Source organism: Ochotona curzoniae, unplaced genomic scaffold (assembly GCF_017591425.1).
Source record: "Ochotona curzoniae isolate NIBS_2020 unplaced genomic scaffold, NIBS_Ocur_1.0 contig_2692, whole genome shotgun sequence".
Lineage (NCBI taxonomy): Eukaryota > Metazoa > Chordata > Mammalia > Lagomorpha > Ochotonidae > Ochotona > Ochotona curzoniae.
In genome coordinates this window covers 15,574,076-15,601,609 of record NW_024465556.1, presented here as the reverse complement: position 1 = coordinate 15,601,609, position 27,534 = coordinate 15,574,076, and the positions used below count along the sequence as shown (strand labels likewise).

Sequence of the window (27,534 nt, the reverse complement as noted above, 5' to 3'; positions counted from 1 at the left end):
GGAGTGACACTGGCACCAGGGCCAGCTGGGATCTCTGGAGGCAGTCTAGGTGTGGGGCTTAACATTCTTGCTGAGCAAGGGCAGGCCTTTGGGACAGCAGTAAAGTGCAAGCCCTCCTTATTCCATGTCTGAATCCTAGCTCTACTTCCAATCCAGGCTTCCTGCCGGTGTAGATAGCTGACTGCGGTGCAAGTTCTTGGGTCCCTGCTACCCACACAGGAGATCCAGACTGGGTTCTGTGCTCCTGGCTTTGACCTGACCTAGCCCTGGCTATTGTGGCATGAACCAACAGACACAAAATTGGTCGATCCCCTTCTTCTCTTTGCTTTTCAAATAAGTCATCAATAAAAATTTTTTGAAAAAAACAAAATTTCTGCTGTCCAGTTACAGATCAGCCCTGGGACCTTGGGCAAATTTATGTGGCCACTTGGAGCCTCAGTTCCCCACTTTTACCATACAAAATTGGGAAAATGGCACTTCCATTATTAAAACCAAGTAATGAAATACTAACAATAGTAAGCTGACACTTTGTGAATGCTTACCACACCAGGTATTTCTGAAACCTTTACAAACTTTGCTATACAGGTTTAAATACATTGCATGCATGAATTCATTTCACCATCTTAATATCCCAAGGAGGTAGGCTCTTTTAGCATAAGAGAGGATAAAACAGAGGACCAGAGAGGTTAGGGAACTTTCTCAGGGCCACACAGCCACATGGTGAGAGGCTCGGGCATGATGCTAACCCAAGCAAGGGCTGAAGTCCATGCTAACCTCCATAACACTTTCCCCAGCAGGTGCATGTGAACACCAGAGGCTGCATGACAGCTGAGCAAAATAGTCCAGCGGTTTGTATATGCATTTGTTTAGGGGAGGGGAAGACATCCTTGCTGGCTCTAACAGCAAAATGTTCCCTATCTGGGCTGTGGATGTCCTAAAAAGGAGACTCCAGACAACGCATAAACTTTGCTGTACTGCTTAGAAAAAGTGAGGTTGGGGGCTTGGCTAATTTCCTGGAATTTATCTCAAAGTCCTTGGAAAAACCTCAAGTCCAGCTGCCCATGGCTGTGCTACGGCTGCTGGTTGGGCTTCTGAATGGAACTGAAAGTACACCCCACCCACACTCGACTCCTAAGGAACCTGCTTGGCTCCCAGGACAATCTGGCAACGTCTTGCCTCCAGCACCCACCCAAGTGCCTCCAGAAGTTACATGCACAGGAGCCACATTGCCCATGGTACATGGGCCTAACCCTCTAGAATACAGTGACATCAGGACTGGGGCCCCAGGGACCTCGGCAGCCATGTTGGAGGCATGGTGAGGAAGTACTTAGCTGCCAGGAGTGGGAGGAAAGGACAACCCTAGCACCAGCAGGCTTCAGGTCCCTTCCAGTGTAAAAAATGCAGGTATTTCAGACACAAGCTGGGGAGTCAGGTCCTGTGAGCATCCCAGGCTTGGCGGAAGAAATGGGAGGAGCTGCTGCCTTTGAGGTCTGCCCCTGAGCTGGGCGGGAGGCAAGAAGACTACACCCATACGTCAAAGGACCCAAGAGGGCTGCAGGCAGCTGGGCTTTGGGCTTTTCCCAGGACTTTCAGATTAATTCCAGGAAGTGGATGAAATCCCCAGCCTTGCATTTTCTAAGAAGCCTGGCCAGTATTTATATGTGGTCTGGAACCTCCTTTTTAGGACATCAGTGTTTTCCCAGGACAGATGTCTGAAAGGCACTCAACTCCAACAGCTAGCATGCCTGCCAGCCTCCATTGCACCTATGGGGGAAGGACTTTGCCCCAAGATACTTTCCTTGCACCGGCCAGAAAACTGTTCTGTAAGTGGACATATCACAGGAGACCTTGATGGGGCAGTGATCTCAGGGATCAGCAAGCCAGCTGATGGTAATGCCCCTTGTTGCACCTCTACTGTCCCTGTGGGTTCCCTGTCAGGTTTAAGACTGAGAGCACACAGCGTTGGCAGACATCCAGAAACATGAAAGGGGTGGGTAGTGAGGTCCACTCACCGTCTTCAGGCTCATAGGGGATCCAGCTGTGCTTGGTGTTCTTGTGGATGTAGTAGGAGTTGCGTTTGGCACACTGCTGGGCCCGGAAGTCTTCGTAGGGCCCTGGACACTCCTCACTGTTGCAGATCTGGTACTCGAACATGGGCCCTGGGCATGAGTGGCCTTCATGGGCTGGACTGGGAAGGCACAGAGAGAGCCAGTGACCTTGCTGGGTGAGAAAGCCAGTGAGGGCCAGGTTTTCCACACAACCACCACAAGCAGCTCAGCATCACAGGGGGCTCGCTAACTCTTAAGCTACAGAGTGACCCACAGTGTGTCAGGGGATGGAGAGCTGCTAAGCTCAGAGCCCCATGGGTCCTGCTTCCTCTCTGACTGCTACAACCTCCAGGCACAGGTGCCATTGCAAGAAACAGACAGACAGACCAACCTGGGGCTCACTAATCCCCCACAGCTGGCTGGAAACCTAACCACACTCATCTTGGCACATTCCCGCATTTCCTACACAGGGCTGGCATGTAGCACGTGGTCCACAAATAACCCCAACACTCATAGTCAACCCCTGCCACTAATGTCATCATCACCCATTTAGTACAAGAAACTTGGATTTGAAATCCAAAGTGCTGACTTCCAAGCTCTGATCATGCAACTTCAGCCAAGCCCCTGCTTTAATTTCCCCTGGAAAAAGGGATCACATTATACACTTCCTATTGTGCCTGTGAAAAACACAAAAAGATAGTTTAAAGCAATCTTCATTCCCTTTCCTTGAAGCCAAGAGGATTGGGTGCATAAGGGCCAGCACCTTGTTCATAGATGAGCAACCACATAGGCTTTTTTAGGCACCCAAGGGTTCGCTTACCTAGCCAGGGACAATGCCAAATGTGTTGAATCAGTGCTGAAAGCACACACTGTACTGACTTCAGCCTCATAAATCAAGGGCTACAACTGCAAAGCCTAGTATGTGGTAGCTTCGCTCCAGGGTATAACTCTTGGCTGTGACTATGTGGTGGTTTATCAAGGTGAGCACCAATGGGCCTTGCATCACTCTGGCTCTTGTACCCCCAACAGCTGGAAGTCACAGGGTCACCAGTCCCTTTGGGCTCCCATGTGTAAAAGTCAATACAGACCGCTTCAGCGGGGAGGGGGCTTCTCACCCTGGAGGTGAGAGAGAAGCTTAGGAGTGACCACCCCCAAAGATGCTGATCAGCACGGTCCTGCAGCCTGCCTTTCTGCAGCACCCCTCAGACTGCCTGCTGTCGGCAGACTTGGGTGAGACCCTCTTCCCCAGAGGGTCCCAGGGCCAGCTGACTCACATAGCAGCCTCAGCCAGTTCCTATCTCTTCGGAGGCCATCCTTAGCAGGCTGCACCAACTTGGGAGATAGCGTGGGGAATTCTGGGGCTCAGAAGTTCCAGAACCATGGAGTAGAGGAGGGGGGTAAAAGGGAAGACAAGGGATGCCTCCCCTGGAATGCCCCTGGGGAATTCAGGATCCACATTCCTTTAGAATTCATCTCCTTGTCTGGGGGAAAATGCAGCACCCTGCCTCCACTGTGTCCTCAGCTCTCAGCACAAGGGTCCTCTGCCCTGCCCACCACAGCCAGGCACACTCACGGGGGGTTGTCACAGCTCCGGCTGCGGGATCGCACCCCGCCCCCGCACGACCGCGAGCAGGACCCGAAGCTGGTCCAGGAACTCCAGCCTCCATCCTCACTGTACATCAGCTCCTGTGTCTTCCAGACACAGTAACCTTTGAAGCACCACTGTGAGGAAGGAAAAGGCATGAGATCACCCCAAGCCATGGCAGCAGGGGCCACTGCAGCAGAGCCTGCCACAGAGGCTGCTGCAGCAGGTACACTGTGCAGGCAGAGAGCACCACAGGGGAGCCTGGAAAAGGGGATGGTATCAGCCTGAGCCTGGAATGATACCTCTACCAAGAGCACACTGCCCCATTGGGGTGGGAGGGCAGTGCCTTGGAGCTGGGCTCACAGCAGAAGATACAATCATCTCCCTCATTTTCTGGAGTCTCCCCAGCACTGCCCCTGACTCTGACCTGACTCTAGCTCCAGACTAGCACAGGTCAGGGGTGAGGTGGGATGGAGGATGCTTGGTCAGGACTCAGCAGGATCAGAAAAGTTCCACCAATGACTCAAGGTCACCAAACAGTGACCAAGCATGACACAGAAGCAGCTGTGACACCTGCCAGAAGGAGGTCAGACACCCACACGTGCCTGAGGAGCAAACACACCAGGAAAGAGATAAAAGGGCAGTTTGGGGTTTGGGAAGAAAATATCTGTGAAACAGCATGGCATGGGCAGGGAGGGAGGAAGACCCTAGTATCTGCCCTTCATCTCCTCTCCCTGTGAGACCCCATCAAGGCTCTTAAGCTGTTTGAGCTTGAGCCCCTCCATTCATCTGTAAAGTGTGTGTGGACATCATGCTAACAGGCTGCCAGCCTTCAAGGCCAAGTGGAGAGAGTTGCCAGGAAGACTCCATGCATGTCCACTAGAACCCTGGCTGCCCTCCCCAGTGCCTCCCACCCCTCATCTTTATATTCACCTATGGTGGGAAGGAGGTAGGGGTCCCCAGAACTGCACCCCAGAAACTACAGTACCTTTCCTGGGGCACACTGGGTGCCATCCAGTGGGGGCCCCTTCTTGGTCTTGCAGAAGTGTGGGTTGTCGGGGTGGGAACACCACAGCTGCTTGCAGGGATCCAAGAGCATAAACTGTGTGGTGAGGGGACAGAATCACTAGGCGGGACTGGCTCAGTTCTACCCATCTGTCCATGGGGCCAAGGGGCAAGGAAGGGGGTGCTGTGTTTCAGGAGCCGGGGTGCAGAAGGCAAGCAGAAGCTCACACAGCCTCAGGCTCAACACCACCCAAACCACCAGAGACCTCTGGGGTCCTGCTGCCTCCCCAGAGAAGAAAGCCCACACACAGGACATATCTCTCATCCCCAACCTCTCCCTGGCTCTCCTTCCCTGCCCTCCAGAACCCACTTTGTCATTGGACTGGGATCAGGATTTGAGGTTCCACAGAGGACTGGGCCCCATGCACATGGGAGCACTGCAGGGCCCCCAACAAGGCTGAGGCTCCCACCTCCTTGTGACCTGGACATGTTAGTGGCAGTGTTCCCCAGGCTGTCCAAGAATGCCTTAGTGGGACTTTGTTGGAGCAGGCACTCCAATGAGGCCTGAACCCCACCTACAGGAGCCTCTCATGGTTCCCAGCAGGATAGGGTGGGGTGGAGGTGAAGCACGGAGCACCAGACACTTGCCCCTGCCCTGAGAAATCCTTTCCCTGCGCCTCCAGCAGATACCAGGTTCTCTCCTGGGCAGCTGGAGCTGACACTGAAGGGCTATATTCACTCAGGTATGGAATTGAACCCCTTGAGAGAGGCCATGTTTTACATGATACCATAGGTGAGGAGCTAGACTAGAATATTCTGCCAAAGTACCATGCCTGATCTGACTCCAGGACTGAGTCATGGATAAGCTCCCAGGTGGCCAGCCCAGCCACAATCCCCTTACCACCTTCCCCAGGGCAAAATCACTCTCAGGCCATTGTACATACCTGTCCCCACCCAGAAGGACTTCGCAGCACCCTGCTCACCCTGCACGCCCACACCATGGCTAGCTCCAAGTCTGCAAGTCCATCCCCAATCCCACTTGCTGGCAGGTATCCTGCAACTGAACAGCCTGGCGGGCATGGCCAGATCAAGGCTAGTGGCATACTCACCTGGATGCACTTTCGGTAGCCAGTGCCAAAGTCGAGGCGGCACTGCTCATCCATTGAGTAGTTAATTCCAGGCAGCACCGGGGGTTCAGGCCAGTTGGGCTTGAAGGGGTTGTCAAGGAGGCAGGTGTAATAGCTGGCCAGCACAGACCAAGAAAATGAGGCTGAGGGCAGGAAGTCCCAAGGTTTCCCTGCCCAGGAGCTGGACCTCCAAATGAGGACAGAAAGCTAACAAGAATCTGACCCCCCTAACCCTATCCTTGGAGCTGTCTTCCTAACCTCACTTCTACCAGTGACTGTGTGTCAGGAAGGGCCCTACACACAGGAGAGGATAAGGGGAACAGCCAGGACTGGGCATAAGTACTCAGCTGACAGCTGGCTGAGATCTCCATTGTACCTATGATAGAGGGTGAACCTGAGGCCAAGAGTTGACTTGTGGACAGCATGAACACAGGAAAGTCCACTCACCAGGCAGAACACTGGGCAGGCACCTTGGCCAGCTGCTGCAAAGGTTAGTGACTCCCTCTGCCTCCACCCAAGGCCACCCCAGCCCCCACTCTCGGACCTTGAGTGCCAGACTGAAACACTTATCCTAGATGTAACCCAACATCCCTGGAGATCTAGGAGATGACTGGCCAAGCCAGGAATTGAATGTGTATGGCTGGAGCCAGGGCTGGGTGCAGAGAAGGGAAGTGAGCACCCTCCCTGGGCACCCCTTCCCAGCAGGCTTGGGGGAGGAGAGTGGAGACAGGGACACTCCAGTCCCAGGCCTGAGGCTCATAACCTTCAGCAAACGTGAATAGCACCCACAATGCTTGATGAAGGCACATTCCCAGGCCCTACTCTGGCAGATTCTAAGTCAGTACCTTAGGTGGGACTGGGACATCTGTGCTTTTACCAAGACTTTTATGCCAGTGATCACCTGCATACACTTTGAAACATGAGACCCACTCCCCTGGTGGTGCTTGGGGACAAAGGGGAAGAAGCATCAAGCAGCTGGGTGGGGGAGGCGGGAGGGTGACATACGAGAGGTAACGCCTGAGCTCCAGCCTGCTGCAGTGGGACCAGTGGAAGCGGTGGAAGGAGGACTGCACCAGTGGCGCCATGACACTGCCCAGGCTGACGTCATCGGCACAGGTGTTCATCTGCCCATCATGCTGCAAGCCCAGCCTGGAAGGTGGCAGGTAGGGTAAAGGGGACAGAGGGAGCCTTGAGTCACATAGCCCATGCTGGGAGACCCTGCCCTGACCAGAAATCCAGATCATGCCTCCCCGGCCTTGGTGTTTCCACTATGTGGTGGGGAGGACTCCCTCCTCTCTGCCAGGCTGTCAGGTGGAAGCAGCCCCTTGGAGATCACATTCATGCCAACCCTTAAGGTTTTGTCCCACTGTTCTCTGTTCTGGGATGCCTGCCTCCTCCTCAAACTCCATTTGTGTCCTCACAGCTCCCCAGGCCAGCCCAAGCCTCACTTGTACTACAAGACGCCAAACCCAGCTTTTGCCTGGGCTCACCACAGTGGAGCCACTTGCCCTGTGCATTAACACGCACACCACTGTCTCCCATGATACCCATGGCCTTTGAGAGCAGGAGACAGGTCTCACTCAAAACTCAGTTTAATTCAATCTCATACTGAGCCAGCCCCAGAAGCTGCTCCAAGATCCCGTGGGACTATCACTGAGCTATGCAAGGGGTGGGCTCCTGCCAGGATGGTTAGCATGCAACAGCCAGCTCTGCACCATTGGCCTTGAATGCCAAAGCCCAGTGTTTCATGTTCTTAAATACCAGACAGACACAGGAGCCATGGGCTTGGTCTTATCTCTGCCTTCGTGGGTTCCCCTGGGGTTGGTCTCCATGATGCAGATGGGGAAAAACAAGACCCCAAGAGAGGAGGCACCACCTGGCAAGGGGCAGAGCTGGGAGAGAATGGGCTGATAGTGCCCCTTAGCCCCACAGCCCCTGTGGACAGACAAGGCCAGACAACACGGCCATGGCCTGTCCCTGGACAGTGGCTCATGAGTTTCTGTCCAGCACGTGGCTTAAGGGCTCCTCTACCCACTCCCTCACTACAGCCCCAGCCTTAGAACAGGGCCAGGCACCTGGTGGGTGCTCAGCAAATGTGACTGAATGGGCAAGCGTGCTCTAAAGCCAAGTCCAAGTGCCAGGAGATGACATACCAGCTGCTGTCTGAGCCCCAAGTGCACCTGTTTACAATGGGCTCTAGCCAGCTCTTCAGTGAGCACCAAGCACCAGCACAGGTTGGATTGGGTCTCACAAAGGCCTTGAGCTATGGATAAGATGAAGACAACCCAGCGGGCAGGCTCTGTCCCATGACAGGGCCAGTGTCACTGCCCTGTTAATGTGCTGCTCCCCACAGCTCTGGGACTGGGAGGCAGTACCCAATGCAAAGTCTCCCTTCAGGTGCAGTTCTGGGATGCTGTGCAACCAGAACACCAGGACCATAGCCTGGTCCTGGGTATGGCTTCCCACATGCAGACTTTGCCAGAGCTCACAGCACAGCCCACAGCACAGAACTGTCAGCCTTACCCACCCACTTGGTGCCACTTACACATGGCCAGTCTCGTGGGCCACCACAAAGGTGGAGGAGAAACCATCCTCAAGGTCAAGGGTACAGCTTCTTAGGGGATGGCACATGCCAGCAGTAGGTGCATACCCTGCCAGGGAGAATGAAAGAGAGCAGGTGAGGTGGTCTTGGCTTGCTCAGTGCTGGGGAAAAAGGCCCACCAAGCTCCACCCACAGCCCAGCACACCTGGGCCCAGCAGGTTCACAGGTAAGGCTTGGCAGCCTCCCTCCCGGCTCATGGCTTTCCCAGCCTCCCCCTAGACAAGGCAGCAGGATTTCCAGACAAGACCCGAGTCTGTGCACCCTTGATCTCAGGCTGCCTCCTGCAGTCTTGCCCTTCGTCTGTCAGTCAGCAAACTCATCAGCAGTGCTTTCCATGTGTTTGGGATAGCAGAGGGAGTCAGGGGTGGCACCATTTCAGAAATCATGGGGAAGATAGCAAGACTTAGACCCAAGCCCCTGACCCACAACCCTGACATGCCCCACCCATAGTAATGGCAAGAGATCTGATCAAACAACCAGACCTGGTGATAAGCTGAGGTGGGGTGGGCCTGAAGGGCCAGAGTTCAGGGAGCAGGTGGGGGTCCAGGGGAGATCTGGAGGTTATAGTTGAGAGGGCCCAGGAAGTGCTTTGTGGGAAGCAGCAGAGCTGGGTGGGAGAACAGGGCTCATGGGCCAGGTACACAGGTGAAGCACAGGTGAGCCACATGGGAGTAGGCGGGGTGGCTGGGCTGGCACGCAGAGGCAAGGACAGCAGCCTCTCTGCACACAGCACTATGAGGTATAAGGCCTGGATGCTGGGGAACCTGGTACAGGCAAGGAGTGCCCAAGCTGGACAAGACCTCAGAGGCAAGGCTGACAATGGACAGGGCTAAACAGCTACTAGCATTGCTGAAATAGTCTTTATTCTACAGCAGGTGGAGATGTCCTGGAGGTTTGAGGATTTGTTCTAAATGTGATGAAATTACACATAGGAGCATGTGCATGTGTGTTGTATCTGGGATGCCTAGACACAAAGGTGCATGTTATTGTGTGCATGTGCCTGTTCAGATACAAGGGTGCATTTGTGTGTGCAATGCCTGGGCACTTGAGTATGGATGCGAGCATTGTCTGTGTGTACAAAAACCACACCTGGGACTTGAATGTCTCGGCCCTCTGGATAGCCAGGGCTGGCTGACTCATTTCCAGCATGAATGCAAAAACAAATAGCAAGCTTCCAAACAGGCAGGGGTTGGGGCAGTTAAATACAGGTTCCAGGGTTTGCCCACACACTGCCCCCTGCAGGCTCAATGGAGACAACAGACATGCACTGGGGTCCCTTTCCATGTGTCCCACAACACTGTTCATTTGTCCATTCATATCCTGTCTTGCGCCATCTTCCTGGGGAAAGCCCATCCATTTCCAGACCCAGCCCTAGACTTCTGCCTCTATCTTAACAGGCTACACACACATGCACACACACCCAGCCCGAAGTAAGCACAGTACCTTGCATACCTGCAGGTCCAAACTTCTGCCGAGTGAGGAAGATCACGTGGTCGTGGTGCTCAGGATGGTTGGGGTCCTGGCGCTGCTGAGACTGAGCCCAGCGACATACCTGGTCCAGGCTACGGGCAGGATTCCCAAGCTCGATCAGGCTCAGGGACTAGGGCAGGGCCACAAGAACAGGGACAGCACAACAACTGGGTCAGAGTCCAGGATGCAGTACACATGGAAGTGAGGGCCAAGGCCAGAGGACCATGCCAGTGTCCCTACTCCTTCATGCCAGGTCATGCATCACAGGCAGCTTCAAGGACAGCAGCCCCTCTGCACACAGCACTACGAGGTATGAGGCCTGGGTGCTGGGGAACCTGGTACCTGTTACTTCCCCATCTTGGAGAGTAATAAGTGAGTGAGCTGAGATGGCAGAGCCCCAGAGCCAGCAGGCTCAAGCACAAGAGCACATGTTTCAGCACTGCCCCTCCTGAAGCCCCAGTCACTCATCTGTCCTTCAAGGACATGGGGCTGTCAGCTTCTCCTGCTCACGCCCTCCAAATATCCAAGTCACAGCAACCAGGAGGGATGCCATGGCCTCAGGGTCACAATTCTGCAGACATTGTGGCCTGCACGCTGGTCCCTCCACCCCAGGCAAGAAGAGTGGGGGACACACCTGGTAGTAGCCAACCATGATCAGGCGAACAATGACAAGGTTCAGATGGGTGCCCAGGGAGTCGTCGTGGTAGATCTCATCCACCTGCAAGAGGAGCAGAGTGCACAGACTGAGAGCCTGCTACACACAGGCAGGTGCTATGCTAAGCACCCACCACATGGTTTCCTTCTTAGACAGGAAGTCATATCCCAGCTGCGCGGAAGGTGAGACAAGCTTTGGAGAGGCCCAAGACTCCCCTGAGGACACACAGCTAACAAGCAACAGAGCTGGGGTTCAGTCAGATCCTGGGTGGTAGCTCATGCCCAGCCTCAGCTCTTCCCTGAAGCTGCGGTACAGAGGAGTCCATTTTTAGGGTCACTAGTCTAAGGCTCACCTTTGCACATTTCCCACGAGCATCCTTCAAAAATGTCACCTGGTTTAGGGAAGCCTGCTTGTCCTAACACCCGTGTGCCTTTCCACACATCACTGCACTATTGTCAGTCCAGGTCCAGGGAGGCAGCGCGGGTCTCCTCTCCGGGGCAAAGAGCTCAGTAGGTGTGGACCAGTAGCTTCTGCATGGCTAGGGAGCCAGTAGGAAATGCCCCTTTCCCTGGGGCCAGGAGCTTATGCATGGAGCCTCACACTGTTCAAAGAGACCTCAAGCTGCTCCAGGCCTCTGCACGTCCACTTGGAGGCCAGAGAGCTGCTCTCCGCCTGGGAGGTCCCAGGCTCCTGCACTGTCCCATGGTGCACTCCAGCTTGTTTCCCTCTGCCCACCCACTCCAGCTTGTTTTAAATAACTTTCCCCACACCCTAAGTATCAAATATGTCACTGTAAAACAAAATTGAAAAATACCCCAAAAAGGAACAAAATTAGTCCCTTACACTAGGCATCAGATTTATAATTCCCACAACTATCACACTCCCTGGTGTGTGTGTGTGTGTGTGTGTGTCCCATTCTACAAAACCACGTTCCTACTGGAGACACACTGTTCTGATTCTGCCCATTCTGTGGGACACAATTCTGTGTGATGTTCAAGATTTATCAGAAAGAGAGAGTTATTAGGGGACGGGGATAGATAGAAAGATCTGGTTTGGGCCCAGCATGGTAGCCTAGTGGCTAAAGTCCTTGCCTTGACTGCACCAGGATCCCATATGGGCGCTGGTTCTAATCCTGGCAGCCCTGCTTCCCATCCAGCTCCCTGCTTGTGGCCTGGGAAAGCAGGCAAGGATGGCCTAAAGCCTTGGGACCCTTCACCTGTGTGGGAGACCCAGAAGAAGTTCCTGGCTCCTGGTTTTGGATTGGCTCAGCTCCAGCTGTCATGGCCACTTGGGGAGTTAGTCAGTAGACAGAAGATCTTTCTGTATTTCCTTCTCTCTGTAAATCTGACTTTCCAACAAAAAATAAATAAATCTTGAAAGAAAAAAGGAAAAAGAAAAAAGATGTGGTTTACTCAAAATGACCACACAACAGCCAGGGTTGGGCTATGAACCTGGAACTCCACCAGGAATTCCCACAAGTGGCAAGTAACTGGGCCATCCTGTGACATTTACAGCAGGGAGTGCATCAGCTCCATAAGCAGTGAGCTGAACGGGAAGGGAAGCAGAGCAGCCAGGACTCAAACCAGTGCTCATATGGGATGCCAGTGCTACAGGCAGTGGCTTAACCCTGCTGTGTCACATCTCTGTGTATTTAAGTGTCCCATCTAGCACCCACATATGAGATGCTGTCACTCGTGTACCTGGTGCCCTAGTTGTACCTTGAGACACTCAGGAAAAAGTAATTTGCTCAAGAAGGGAAATGCAACCTGCTCTGGGAGCCCTTGCTAGGACTCAACCATGGATAAGCAGCTGTGGGGAATCCTGGGTTCAAACCCCAGCTCTGCTTCTTATAAGCACAGAGGGTGGCTTGGGGCATAGCAGGGAACCCCTTGGACCCTCTGACAGCAAGCCTGGCACTGGTGTGTGCAAATGGCCAGGAGCTGCGAGCTAGCCCCACAGAGCACAGGGTCCTCAGGTACTGTCAGTGGCCAGTCAGCACAGCAAGCAGAGTGGAACCTGCCTGGCCCCTGGCCACCACCGTGCAGGGAGCTGGCAGGGAGCCTCATGCAGGGGCCTGTTCTCCCCATGCCTTCCAGTTACCATTTCTTTTCTACTTCTAAGCAAAGCAACTGACCAGCAACCCACAAAGGGACTGCTGACAACCCAACAGGAAGCAGCAGAGCTCCACAGCATACATGTGTGAGTGTTCCACGGGGAGCGAGGGTCGACAGGGTACTGAAGATCTGCTCTCATGCTCACATAGCCCTCTGGGGCCAGCCAAGCACTGAGCTAGGCTGTGGGGACACAGTCTCATGGTCAGCGGAAGCCCAGCCCCAGCCCACCCGTCTCAGGGCCCAGGGCTGGAAGCGGCCCCAGTACATGAACATGTAGGCTGTGCAGCAGCCAGTGGCAGACTTTCAGGCACCCGTGGCAGCATCCAGCTGTGAAGATCATAGCCCAGCTCCCTGCTGTGGGAAAGCAGTTCCCCACCCCACACCCCTGCATACACAAAAGGAATGATGAAAAGGCTAAGAGGGTAGGGTTTCCTTCCCGCCTTCCTCCTGCCATCTCCAGTGGGAGCCAAGACATTATGGGAGCAGAGCACTCCAGTGTGCAGCAACCCTGTCCTTCTAACCCACACACTCCAGACTAGTCCCGGAAGGGACTGATGACAAGGGGCGGGGCCTGTCAGCCACACACAAACTCCCTAGTGGGACTCCCACTGCAGCATCTTTGGCACTTGCTGATGCATCTGTGATAGCATGGCTCTTAAACTGCTGGCCTCCTCAGTTCACCAGTGCCACAACATGCCTTTCTTCCATGCAGGGGTGTGGTCAGTGTGGACCTCTCTGACGTGCTCTGTGAGCAAACCAAGGCAAGACATGTTCTACACAGGCAGGTTGTCTGTGCATCACACACCCACCAAGGAGCCGGCAGTCATCACAAGCCAGAAGGCAGGAAGGCCCTAGGCATTGTTTGGGGCATTAAGTGCTTCTGCAGGACCTCTGGGTAACTTCCTCAGGAGAACACTGTCCTCCACGTGTCCATCTCACAGAGTGGACCATATATATAGTAACTCCAAAACATCCGACCCCACTATTCATCCCAGGTCCCCATCCATCCACCCCACCACCAGCAGGCCCAATCCAATAATTAAGTTACCCCAGCAGCTGCCACTTGCAGCTAGGCATACAGTAGGACTGTGGCTCTGAGCAGTAGGGAGAATCAGAGGTCAACTTTGCCATGCCAGAAGGAAGCTGGGTGGGGCCCCCAGAGGCCCTTGTACTCCCAACACTGAGCAAACAGAGAGGACCAACTCCCCAGAAAGGACCACTGAGCAGGGGGAAGTAGCCTGGTGACTAAGGGCATCAGGGGTGCTAGCTCCACAGCACAGACTCCACCTGCCATGGCCTAGGGGATACAGAAAAGGGAGACTTGGGGGAGGGTAAGAGGGACCTGGAGCTGTCACTCCTGAAGGGATGGCATGATCCCTGGGTGAGGCCCTACAGGAGGAGGAGAAGCACAGAGGACAGTGGCAGAGAAGAAGCAGGCAGGAACCAAACGAAGCCATCAAGAAAACCCCATGCTCATTGGCAATCAAGGGAACAGGATGGATGGCTATTCCTCCTAAATTTCACACTGAAATTCCAACCTTGAAGTGATGACATGGGATGGTAGTGTCCTGGGGGGGCTGTGAGGTCAGAAGAGGGGAGACTTGATTCATAAGGTTCATGTCTTTACACAAGTGGCCTTCCGCGGAGGGCCCAGCAGCAGGGGCTACTTGGCAACCAGACACCCACGGGGCCCTCCATCACAGACTTGCAGCATGCAAAACTCTAGGCAACAAAGTTGTTTGTGAGCAGTCCGGTGCATATTGTTTTCTTGCAGTGATTCAACTGGACTGCAGCAATGGTGTCCCATGGCACAAAGTATTTCTTCCCAGCCAGGACTCACATGGATCCAGCAGTGAAAAACTCAAAGCCTCTGCCGAGTTCTCTGCATCCAAAGTCACCTCTGGCCTCCTCTTCCACCTCCTGTACTGGCCTCAAGTCAACCCCCCACGGAGTACACCTGCTCCCTTCCTGGCCACAGAAGGTGACAGTCTCCCAGCGATATCTCCCTAAGCGTGCTTCATTCAGAGAGATCTAACAGACTGCATGACAGGGCCTGACCGCAGTGTTTGTAGAAGACACTGAATGAATGCCATCAAGCACCCGGACAAAAAACCACCAACAACCTAGAATCCCACACTCAGCAAAACTGGTTTCACTTATTTATTTGAAAGGCAGAGTTACAGAGAGATTTTCCATCTGTTAGTTTACTCCCCAAGTGACTGCAAAAGCCAGGCATGAACCAGGCCAAAGCCAGAAGCTCCATTTGGGTCTCCCACATGAGTTTAGGGGTCCAAGGATTGGGAGGGTCATCCTCTGATACTCTCCTGTCATCAGCAGGGAGCTGAGCCAGAAGTGAAGCAGCTGGGACTCAAACCAGAACCCGTATGGGATGCTAGCACTGCAGGAAGCAACTTAAAATACTGAGCCACAATGCTGGTTCCAGCAGCCCTGTTTAAGAATCATGATGAAATGAAGACAGTATCAGTGACTGGTGGGCTCAGCAAGTTAAACCACCACTTGTGATGCCAGTATTCCATATCAGAATGCCAGTTTGAGTTCCAGTTGCTCTGTTTCCAATCCAGCATCTGCTAATGTGCCTGGAAGGTTGCAAAAAAAAATGGCTCAAGAATTTGAGCCCTTAACACTCCACAGGAGACCAGGATGGCTCCTGTCTGAGACCTGGCCCGACCCCAACTGTTGAGACCATATGGGGAGTGAACCAGCAGATGAAAAACCAATCTCTCTCAATCTCTCCCCATCACTCTGCATTTCAAATGATTAAATTTTCTTAAAAAGAAATGAAGGCAGCACCAGATAAACAAAAACTGACAGAGTCACACAGATCTCCCTCAGCACTGTGTGAAGGAAAAGGACTCAGAAACAAGCCCGACAAGTCAGATAGATACCTGGAAGGTTAGAGTGGAGTTCAGCAACGAGGGACAGTCTGGTCTACTTCACACTCCACAGGATATTATGAATGAAGAACCATTCCGCTCTCTTCCCCCTCCATTCAAAACCAACAGCAGTGGGGCTGGTGCTGCCATTCCAAGTCCCCTGGTTCAGCCTCATGGGCCTCAGCACTCTCACCTGCACCAGTCCCACCAGCTTAGCCCCTAGGGAGAAACTCAGCGGCTGTGACTCCAGCCAGAGCTGTCTTTACACCTTGTATGGGCCAAGGAGGTAACTGGACAGCCGGAACTGGAGTAGTGGCATGGAGCCACAGCCAGAAGTGTGGCTCTGAGGTGCTGAGGCTCTGGAGAGACCCTCCTGGAACATATACAGGTACTCTCTGCCTGGCTACAGCCTGGCTCCGTCAGCCTCACCACCCCCTCCTCTCAGCTACCTTCCAAGTGCTAGCAGTGAGGTCACAGCCTGCTCAAGGCTGCTCAGAAACTGCTTCCCATGATGGGACACAGGGCAGGACAGCCACTATCCTGTGGGGGCAAACAGAACAGTGAATGTCTGGTTTTCTTTCTGTGTCTAATCCTGCCTTTCTGTTAAATCAATATATCTTAAAAATAAGAAAAAGACTAAAAGTACTCTTCTAATAAACATAAATGTGGGAATGTAGGAATTTGTGTGTGTATACTTTACTTGGCATAGTACACACACGTTTCACACATGAGTGCCCAGACAGGAGCCTGTGTAATGTATGCCTATGAGCATATGTGGGGACATAAAAATGACCAAGATCTTGCTGCCTGAGACCCTTGCTTTCTCTGGCACTCAGGAGACTGACACACAGAAGTCGGGGCTATGATTGGTTCTCCCCACCCCAACGTGCCACACTCACTCACTGATGTCATCCCCAGGATCCTGGAGTCCAAGCAAGATCACTCTCAGAGCAGTGGAAGGAAGTGGCTGAGCCTATTTCCCAGTTGGCTTGGGTCCCTGGCCCCAAGTTCATGATCACAACTCTGATGCCAGCTACAAGTGAGAAGTTTTCTGTGCCTTTAACCAGCCCATCTCTTGAAGGTGTGGCTGCCTCCAGGACTCCCTGGAGTCTTTAGGCCAGCCTGGGCCTGGGACTAGACCTGGGCCTGGCATCTGGCTTCTCCTGGCATCTGGTTGCTCAGCCCACCTCGCAGCCAGGCTGTTTGAGACAGAATGGCTCCAGAGCGCACAGGCCTGGACTCACCCAGTCCAACGGAGTCTCTTCCATGAGGCCACAATGCTCAGCATTGATATCTGCAAAATGTAGCAGCTCTTCTGTCACGAGCTGGCCTGGCTGTGCAGAAACAGAGGCAGGGAGTGGCCTGGGCAGACCCCTGCTGCTGACTGCTATGTCAGCTCAGCCCCCTGAGTCCAGCTCCTATGATGGGGGTGCACGCTCACCAATCATGGAGATGGGAGGTGTGGGTGATGGCCAGGTACACAAAGCAGGGCCTGGCACCCAACACAGGCTGGCTCAGCGGTATGTTGGTTTTAGAAAGCTTGCTTTCCTTCTCTGGAGGTTGCTAAGATTACCAAGAAACAAGTTTTGGGGAATCTCACCACCAGCAGGTGGAGTGAGATGCCGGATTCAGAAGTGCTTTATGTATTGGAGCCCTGCATGCAGGATCCCTCATTATAACCACATCTCTCATGCCAGGGACTGCAGTCTCCAAACTTTTGTGATCAGCCCTGTTCTCTGCCCAGTGGGTTTCCTCTGAGAATATAGCTCCCTGGGTACTGCATGATGTGTCACAGCATCCTTGACCTCTGTCTGCCAGATGTGTCACAGGACCCCACCTCCTCCAGCTGCCACAACCCACAGATGTCTCTAGGTACAGCCAATGTTGCCAGGTAAGAATCACTGCCTGGGGCTGGCATTGTGGCACAGTGAGCGGAGCATATAGCATCCCACATCAGAGTACTGGTTTGAGTCCTAGCTACTCCACTTTTGACCTAGCTCCCTGCTAGTGTGCCTGGGAAAGTCTCTGGCACCCAAACGCTTATGACTCTGTGCCCAGATGGGGGTCCTGCCTTCTACCTAGCCCAGCCATTGTAGCCATTTGAGCAGATGAGCCAGCAGATGGGAGATCTCTGTTTCTGTGTTGTTCTGCCTCTCAAATAAATAAATCTTTGGGCCTGGCACTGTGGCATAGCGGCTAAAGTCCTCGCCTTGAACGCACCAGGATCCCATATGGGCACCGGTTCTAATCCCGGCAGCTCCACTTCCCATCCAGTTCCCTGCTTGTGGCCTGGGAAAGCAGTTGAGGACGGCCCAACGCCTTGGGACCCTGCACCCGCATGGGAGACATGAAGGAAATTCCTGGAGGAAGTTTCTGGCTCCTAGCTTCAAATTGGCACAGCACTGGCCGTTGCGGCCACTTTGGGAGTGAATCATTGGACGGAAGATCTTCCTCTCTGTTTCTCCTCCTTTCTGTATATCTGACTTTGTAATAAAAATAAATAAATCTTAAAAACATGAAATCTTGGGTCCCTGACACCTATGTGGGAGATACGGATTGGTATCCCAGGTCCCCGCTTATCTTGGCTCAGCCCTAGCTGTTGGAGGTATTTGGGAAGTGAGCCAGAAGATGAGCAAGCTTGCTCATTCTCTTTTTCTCTCTCTGTTTTATAAATTTAAAAAAAAAGGAAATTTTAAAAAGAAGAAAAAAGAGATGTTTTACAAAGCCCTACACAATGCAGGCAGAGGCCCTTGCCAAGGTCACCCAGTTGGCTAGGTAAGGGGCTACCCTCCCAGCAGCCACCTCACCTAAGGTACAAATGCAGTCATGCTATGACCCAGATAACACAGACAACACCAGCTGTGTGCCACCCTACAGTTTCTTTCAGGGACATGAGAATGGCCATGGGATAGTTCCCAAAAGTATATTACCACTCACTTCATTTGCAGTCCCCAGAACCTCGCGTAGTCAGTATCATCAATGCTGTTTTAGAAGTGTGGCAGTATCTCAACTGAACTTGAACTATCTCAACTGAACTTGAACTATGGTTATGCAACAAGGTGGAGGAATCCACCATGGGGGGAGGGGTATGGGAGGGGTGGGGGGAATCCCCAGCGCCTATAAAACTGTACCACATAACACAATGTAAACAACAATAAAATTTAAAAAAAAAAAAAAAGAAGTGTGGCAGTGGAAACACAAGAGGATCGGGCACCGGCCCCAAGGTCTTGGAGGGGGAGGAATGGGTGGGGGCTCTGCAGTCTTTGCATGTGCTTCAGAGGTTCAAACTCTTTTCCATGGACGGAAGAAAAGCTGGCACTGTCCCTCTCTGGGCCACATAATGCAGCCTGCCAACTTCTCTGTCCTCTCCGAACAGATCCGAGAAGCCTAGCCTAAGGCCACTGAAGGCCTGTGTGGAACCAGAACCTCCAGCCTCTGAGACAGGTGTCATATCAGCTCGTCAGGGGTTATCAGGTTCACTCTGGCCTCTTTCGTGGCGTAGCTGAACGTTGCTGATGATCCGTTCACCCGGCCACCAGGAGAGACTCAGAGCTCAGAGGGACCTGCCATGCTGCCTCCCACTTTTTTTGATTTTGACACTTAGAAATTCAGCATCTTCACAGGGACTTAACGTTTGTAACTTCTCTGCAAGGTTTTCAACCTGAAAGGCCTGGGTTCCTGCAGGGAGACACAGTACTGCTGGCCAGGCAAGCACTTTCTACTTCTGCTTGAACATCTGCCCCAGTCACATTCTTCTTACCAATCTGGCCTCTGGGAACAGTCAAGGCCCAGGCCAGGGCTCTGGAAAGCCCCACAGAGACAGCCAGCCTGCAGGCGCTCTGCCAGGCCAGTCCAAGAGGCCTGGGAACCAGCATTTAGCTCTGAATGCTGAGTCTTGGGAAAAAGATCCCAGGCCACCCCTGAGCCAGACTCTGAGTGTATCCACAGCCAGCAGCCACCATGCACAGGCCCTGGGCCTGATGGCCAACAGCCAGCCAAGCCCAGGCATGCACATGCCACCAGGGATTAATAGCAGGCCAGTTAACTGGGGCTCATGTCCCCAGAGTCCAGCTGCCAAGAAATAAGTTTTGCCAGCTCTCGGTCCTCTGTGGTTCACAACAGGCCCCAGAGTCAGGCCTGGGCACTTACGATGTTCATGTAGGTGAGGATGTAGTTCTGCACATGTTCCCTGCCATGGAAGCGCACCACTGAGTCATCCACTGCCAGCAGCACCTCCATGTTGTAGCTGCCGGGGCTGGCATGTCGCCGTTTCCGCTCCGCCTGGTGCAGCTGCTCTTTCACCTGGCCCAGCACGTTGGGAAGGTTGCCTGGGCCAAAGGCTGGAACAAAACGGGAAGAGAGTGAGGTGGTGATAGCCTTGTGAGAGGCTATCACTATGCCACACCCCACCCCACCCCACCCCACATGCATATCCCATCGTGCCTGTGCAGGCCAGGCCAGGCCAGGCCAGTGCAGGACCTGGGGCGAGGCCGCAAGCAGCACAGGAGTGAGAAGCAGCCCTGAGCAGGGAGCCTGGGTTCCCATCTTCCTGTGTGTCCCAGCCTCGACTTCCCCTCCTACAAAGTGGGGATGAAGACTCCTCCATCTCTTACCCCACAGGGACGTGTTAGGATTAGATGTGGCAGTGGCAGAAGCATCCTCATAAAGGAAGAAAACCGGGGCCCCCATGGAGCATTTTAGAGACCCGTGTGGGAGACTCCAGGCCTCTCGACACTTCCCTGTCACTACTTGCCTTCCAGTCTTCACCGTTTCAGCCTGGCTCTTGCAGGGAAAGTGAAACATTTACTTGCTTTGCTGGCATGTTCTGATTGGCGTTATATACATAATCTGAGCATCATCAAACCTTTTCTGTAGGCACCAGGTAGTCACAGACTAGGTTTTGCAAGTCACATGGTCTGGGTCACTGTTTTAATTGTGCCATTGAAAGACCCAAACAGCCTCAGATGTAAACTCACATGTGGACAAACTTGGTGTCTATGACCCAATAAAACAGCATTTGCAGAAACAGGTGGCAGACTGGAGACTTCATTTTCCAGCCCCCTGCTCTAATCTAATCCCTTACAATAACTCCAGCAGGTTCCTGTCCCCATCAGACACTGAAGCAGGGGCTTAGAGGCAGGAGTGGCCCCATGCCTGGAACATGAATGGACCATGGGTGAACAATAAGGTAAACCCTTGCCCTTGAGTCCACCATTAAGTGGAGGTTCCTGGTCAGAAACCTGACAGTAACTGCATGGCAATGCCCGAGGGCCATCAGAGGACCACGTGGTTCCATTCCATCTGGAGGAGACTTCCACGGGAAGAAAGGAGGATGTCTCTACCGGACGTTGGAGCTGAACAGGGAGTTCAGGGTGCCCTGCTTGGGCATGGGGAGAGGAGCAGAGGAAAGTCTTGGTTAGCCCCAAGGCAGATTGTAATGAGGTTGGGGGTTCTGACAAGAGCATCTGCAGAGAGCCCAACTCTGCCACGTCCAGAGCTGCCCACCCTCATGGCACTGGGGTGCTCTGAGGACAGAGCAACAGGCAGCCATAGGGCCTGGCGGGCTTTTCTTTTCATTTCCTCTTTGGCTGGCGGTGCTGCAGTGCAAAGGAAAAAAAAAAAAACTGAACTCCAGGGCTGGAAGAATGTGAGGCAGCTGGCCTGGGAGGGAGTATGCGGGGTGGCCAGTCCCTGGGGAATGCACAGTCTAGAGGTCCTGAGGCCAGCACCGATATCTTGATATTGATACCCAAGGGTGAGCACAGCCCAAAGGTTCCCAAGAAAAGGCAGAAAGAGCTGAGTGGTGACAGATCTTCCATCTGCTGGTTCACTTCCCTAAGCTGGACCTTAGCCTGGAGCCAAGAACTTCATCCAGGTTCCCATGTAGATGGCTGGAACTCCTTGACTTGTGCCATCTTCCATTGCTTTCCCAGTGCATTAGCAGGGGACTGGATGAGAAGCACTGAGTGACCGTGACTTGAGCCTGAACTCTGGCATGGGATGTAGTAGTTGGAAGCAGCAGCTTACTCCACAGTACCATACCACTTCCACCTAGGCTATGTGTTTTATTCATTTGTTCAACCTGACCCTGCACAGAACCCTCTCTCAGATGGAACCTAGGGTTTGGAGGGACAGTGGCAAGAAGCACCCCAGCAGTCACAGCTTGGCTAGAAAGCCAGCCTGATTGAGCCCCCTAATCATTCTGGAAGGCCAGGCATCCTTCCCAGAGGAGATGAGTCATGGGCTTCACAGAAAACCTCTGAAGTTGGCCATGGGCCTGGAAGCAGAACCCACTCCCATCATACCCACCGCTGCATGTGCAGAGTTGCACATCCTAAGAACCACCTCCCTCTGGGAGGGGCAGGGAATCCCATGCCATAGTGAGCTCCCATCCTAGCAGGTAAATACTGCAACAGAAACTGTCACTCATCAACTAGCCATGTGCTTGAGACATTCTGTACACTGGGATTTTGACACACAGACACACACTAGCAGGTTCACACAGATCATCTCCATTTGGGACTGAGGCTTGGAGACATCCAGGAGCTTGCCTAGAGTCACCCAGCAGACACAGCTAGAAGCAAGACCATTAACATGGTCTGTTGGGGGCTGGTGCTGTGGTATAATAGATTAAGCTGCTGCCTGTGACACCAACATTTCATAGGAACACAGGTGCAAGTCCCGGCAATTACACTTTCCATCCAGCTCCCTGCTGATGCACCAGGAAAAGCAATGGGAGATTGCTCAAGTGCTTGGATCCTTGTTACCTGGAGTCCCTGGCTCCTGGCTTCAGCCATACCCTAACTATTACAGCCATTGCAGCCATTTGGGGAATAAACTAGCAATGAAAGATTCTCTCTCCTCCTCTGTTTCTCTCTCATAAATATATAATCCTTCAAATAAAAAACAGTACACTGCTCTGTTGGACACAAGGTTGACCCTGTTACCCGAACTCCAAGCATTCTCCCTCCCAGTCTTAATAGTGAACTTTCTGGGGCTCCCCCAGGCTGGGGTGACCTTTAGGGAGGCACTCGCTGCAGCTTTTCCACCTTGGAATCCAGGTTCATGGAATAGTCTGGAGCAGCAATGCTGAGCCCCTCCAACAGCCCTGGGGTCCCAAGGCCACAGACCACAACACAAAAGGCCACTCTTGCCCCTAATGCCAGCCCCTTGGGGGCAGGCAGCTCCTCCAACTCTTCAGGGTTTCTCTTCTGGTGCAGCAGGTGAGCATGCCCAGTCCCATTTTGCAGAGGAAAAGACTGGGTTCAGACACTGACAGTTTAAGGCCAGAAGTCACCCCAGAGGTATGGATGGAGACAGCGCCCAGCACCCTTGCCCACAGCCTACCTTCATCGTGCATGTCCTTGTGCGGCTCCGCCCCTTCATGCTGCACAGCTTCCCAGCGGTACACCACGTGTTTCCTCCCACCAGCCTCTTCTTCCTCTTGTCGGCCCCATTCCAGAGGCTCAATGAAGTAGTCAGTGTTCTGTGTGCGGATGAGGCCGGCCTGGCAGGAATGCAGCAAACAGGAGGAAAGAGAGGAGAGGTATGAATACATGATACAGGTGAATAATTACCCGTGCAAACAGGTGTAGCCATAATGCATGCCAACTCCTCTTTCAGGGCCTTGGGAGACCTGAGCTTGCAAGGAGCTCTGTGGAGGCTCTGGCAGAGGAGTGAGGGTGGGGAGGAAAGAAGGCAGAGCCAAGGGCACACACCCCCATTTCAGGCCACGCAGACCCACTTTCCCCGTGCTGTGCACCTATGGAGCTCCAGCTAAAGTTGCGTGTAAACAAGGATGTCTAGTAATTGAAAATGGAACAGATGTGGAAGCCACTGCCACCAGGGTCATGGACACCACCAAAGGCACTCCATTCCAATCCCAGGCACAGCAGACTGGCCCTACTCACAGCAGATAAGAATCCCAGCAGCCAAGGTTAATGACCCCGAAGGTGGTGCAGCCCACTCCTACCACCGAAAGTGTTATTATTTCAGATTTCAAGCATGTGTGGGTACACGGGGGTGGTGGAGGAACACCTAGCCAGGACTCACTGCGGAGAAAGGAGCCAGTGATATGCACCAGGAAGCCATGCTTTGCTTTACATCTAATTTTTACCTGCACCAAAATAGTTCCTTAAAAAGAAGTCAGGCCTTGGCCTTAGACATAGAAACATAAAAAGTACTTAAGCATGGCCAAGCCCAGTAAATATGTTATTAGTCCCTGATGAGAGCAGGTCCAAACAAATCATTAAAACACATAGCCTAGGTGGAAGTGGTATGGTGCTGTGGAGTAAGCTGCTGCTTCCAACTTCTACATCCCATGCCAGAGTTCAGGCTCAAGTCACGGTCACTCAGTGCTTCTCATCCAGTCCCCTGCTAATGCACTGGGAAAGCAATGGAAGATGGCACAAGTCAAGGAGTTCCAGCCATCTACATGGGAACCTGGATGAAGTTCTTGGCTCCAGGCTAAGGCCCAACCCAGGCCTGGCCATTGAGAGCATTTAGGGATGTGAACCAGCAGATGAAAGATCTCTCTCACTCTCATTGTCAATCTCTCTCACTTTCTCTCTCTCTCTCTCTCTCTCTCTCTCTCTCTCTCTCTCTCGCATGCCCTTGTGCACTCTTCTCTGTCACTCTGATTTCAGATAAACAAATATTTTAAAAATATATTTATTTCTTCAATTTTAAAGGCAGATTTACAGAGAGGAGAGATAAATACAGCGAGAATTCCCATCCACTGGTCCACTCTACGGATGGTTGCAATGGCCAGAATAGGGCAAATTCAAAGTCAGGAGCCAGGAGCATTTTCTGGGTACAGGGATCCAAGGCTTTGTGCCATCCACTGCTTTCTGGGTCATTAACTGGAAGCTGGATCAGAAGTGGAGCAGCTGAGACATGACCCAGTGCCCACAAGGGGTGCCGGAGCTGCAGATGAAGGTTTATACTGATATGCCACCATATGTTCCCCCCATCAAAAAAAAATTTTAAAGGACACAAAACTACATGTGGGATAATCTATACATGTCTGTGTGCAAGTACACACACAGATCACTATGACAGAATGCATGGAAAACAGCAGGTAGTATGTAATAAATATTTGCTAAATCTGTTTCATCTATTCAACCAACACCAGCACCCCAGGCCCAGAGGTGGGAACAGCAGCAAACACAGCAGAGCAGACACTGGGTAAGCTGACAGCACCGTCCCTGTGGAACCCCTGGGCCATTACTTTTTCTAAAGCTGCTGCATCATGCTCCTCCGCCCCTCCCTAGTGCCCACCTGCATCATTCTGTGGGTATACCTGGGGGAAGCTCCCTTAATACCTCCTGAGCATCCTCAGCAGCAGCAGCCAGCTCTTTCTTGCTCCTTCCTATCCTTCAATCAAACTGAAAACAGCATTTTGGCCGAGAGTCAAGAAGGCTGCCTTCTGTACCTCATAAACAGCCCAAGGCAGCAGCCAAGGAGGGCGAGGAGCCAACTGAGCAACAGTATAACGAGCCTGTGGCTTCCGCAGTAAACACCTTGCTGGTGGTGAGGACAGCGGGCAGGCGGTCTGGGGTGCTCATTAAAATATCAGCATGGTGGACTCTGAGCTCACATCCACTGGTTTAGAGCACACTGGCTTTGCACCTGCCATGTGCCCTGCACAGCGGGAACAGACCAACAAAGCCCAGATCCTCATTGGCATGCCATGCTGAGGCTGCATACACACCTCCACCACACCCCTGATCCTCGCTGGGATGCCTCCAGGGACAGAGCTTCTCCCTGTAGATATTAAAACCTAGACAAGTACTGGGCCCAGATGATGCAGCACTCACATCCACCTCACAGCACCAGGACTCCAGATACAAACCCTGGGAGGCAGCAGTGATGACTCAGGGCTATCTGTGTCAAGAGCTGCATGGAGTTCTTTGCTCCTGGTTTGGCCTGGCCCAGCCTTAGCCAGGGCAAGCCATTTGGGGAGTGAACCAACAGATGGAAAATTTCTGCATGTGCTGTCTGACAGCACAGAAATAATTTTTTAAAAAAAATACAGATGCATAAGAGACTGATAGAATTGATTCCTTATGAAGGACTACACTATTGTAACAAAATGGGGAAAATCTGATAAGGGGGTGGGATTTGGGGGGGGGGGGAAATCCCAGCCTATACAAAATTGTACCACATAATTCAAAATTCAAAATAAAAATATATTTATAAATGAATAAATATAGATGCAACAAACTGTTATAGTTTTATTGCACAGAACACACTTACCTTTCACTCCTTATAAGAAGTCCTCTCTTTTTTTATTATTAAAAACTTATTTATTTGAAAGGCAGAGTTAGAAAGAAAGATCTTCCATTCGATGGTTCACTTTCCAATAGGTCACAATGGCCAGTACTGGTCCACGCCAAAGTCAGCAAGCAGCATGGAACTCTTGGGCAAATGGCAGGTGCCTTAGCACTTTGGGCATCTTCTATTGCTTTCCCAGGTGCACTATCAGGGAGTTGTATCAGAAGTAGAGTAGCCAGGATTTGAACCTGCGCCCATATGGGATGCTGGTGTTGCAGACGGCAGCTTAACTTGTTATGCCATAACACTGCTTCCAGTCTTATCACTATTCCAGGTATTAACAGGTAGGTCATGTCCTGGGCTGCACTGGGTCTTGGGAATTGACAGTCCTTTGGGACAGAGGAGGGTATGGCAAGCCTCGCCACCACTCAAGAGGTAGCAAGGGCCCAGGCCCCTGCCCTGCAGCCCCAGTGTGGCCATCCACCCAGCAACAGGCCTGGCCTAAGTTCTCCTAACCCCATGCCCCAGCCGGTTCACCAAGCGGCAGCCCACAGGGCAGGCAGACTGGCAGAGAGAACGCCCTGGCTCTCTGCCTCCTCCCCAAATGACTCTCATTTCTCAATTTATGAGATGTTTATATTTCTAAAAAGTGGTGGCTAATTTTAAAGCACTAAAGCCGAAGCAAAAATTCTGCCTTTAAAAAATAATTCAAGGGAAAGGGGAAGAAGGAAATCCTAGCATTAGCCCTATCCCCTTTTACCCCTACATTGTGCTCTGTAAATAGCACAGAAGGTGGGCATCAAAACTAGAAGGGCCCTACACAGGGGGCATCCAGTGCAGCCATGAGTCCCCAGGGCCCTCAGCCAAGTCCTCCAGGCAGGGCAAGCCCGTGGCCTCAGCCTGGCTCCCAGCTCTCTTTGGTGCAGCTGCTTCCGAGATGTCTCCCTTGGGAGGTTGTATCATCAGGCTGTGGATGGGGAGGACCGACTGAATTTTTCAGTGGGGCTGCAGATACCATTGTGGTGACCTAAGGAACATCTTCTGCTGCCTTTTTATCCAGAGGCCTCCAGGGTCTGCTGATGGAGCTTGTGCAGACTCAGGGATCAGCTCTGAAGAAGGCATGGCCACATGGCAACTAGGGGGAACTTGGGAAGGGGGCGAGTTCTGGCTCAGAAATCCACCATAGGTCCTGCAGTGGCAGCCAGCCACCTACCACGAGGGGACTGTCTCAAATATCTGAGCAAATCACTGAAATCAAGTTATTTGGAAATTCCTACATATAGGTAGCTGTGTACATGTGAGAGAGACCTGGGCCTCCACTGTAAATCTTAAATCTTCAGCAGGGCCCTGGGCTTCAGTTGCAAGCCAGAAACAGAGGCAAGAGGGTTTAGGGACCTGGGTCTCCTCAAATCCCACAAGTCCTATCTGGAACAGAGGGCAAAGTCAGCTGAGCAGAAAGCAGCACCCAATGTGACCTGCAGAATCCCAACCCTTAAATAGGTATCCTGGACCATCATCCCTGATTGGTGACAAGTGAACACATATATCCCCACGCACTTGGGACAGAGGCTCCTGCCAGGTCTCTTCCAGGTGGCCAGGACGCCCTCTCCTTCCCAGAGCTGTCATTTGGTCTGAATGAGGCTCCTGCTGAAAGCTACACTTTCGGGAGTGGGGTGGGAGTTACAAAATGACACACAAGAGAAGTATGAGTTTTAGTAGCCAAAAGGTAGAAATAACCCAGATGCCCATCATCTGTGGG

The 27,534-nt window shown here is 52.7% G+C and overlaps 1 protein-coding gene across 1 annotated transcript in view; it reads right to left on the bottom strand.

The window, feature by feature from the left end:
- ADAMTS14 (ADAM metallopeptidase with thrombospondin type 1 motif 14) overlaps nucleotides 1–27,534 on the bottom strand; it is a 55,387-nt gene that overhangs the window by 11,382 nt on the left and 16,471 nt on the right. Inside the window, exons 3-12 of the mRNA XM_040976046.1 lie at nucleotides 22,848–23,007; nucleotides 19,650–19,840; nucleotides 10,472–10,555; nucleotides 9,820–9,967; nucleotides 8,311–8,416; nucleotides 6,771–6,914; nucleotides 5,748–5,880; nucleotides 4,622–4,735; nucleotides 3,622–3,770; nucleotides 2,013–2,188 (exon numbers count right to left, since the gene is read on the bottom strand). Of these exons, the coding sequence (XP_040831980.1) occupies nucleotides 2,013–2,188; nucleotides 3,622–3,770; nucleotides 4,622–4,735; nucleotides 5,748–5,880; nucleotides 6,771–6,914; nucleotides 8,311–8,416; nucleotides 9,820–9,967; nucleotides 10,472–10,555; nucleotides 19,650–19,840; nucleotides 22,848–23,007 (1,405 nt within the window). The remainder of the gene's footprint in view (nucleotides 1–2,012; nucleotides 2,189–3,621; nucleotides 3,771–4,621; nucleotides 4,736–5,747; nucleotides 5,881–6,770; nucleotides 6,915–8,310; nucleotides 8,417–9,819; nucleotides 9,968–10,471; nucleotides 10,556–19,649; nucleotides 19,841–22,847; nucleotides 23,008–27,534) is intronic.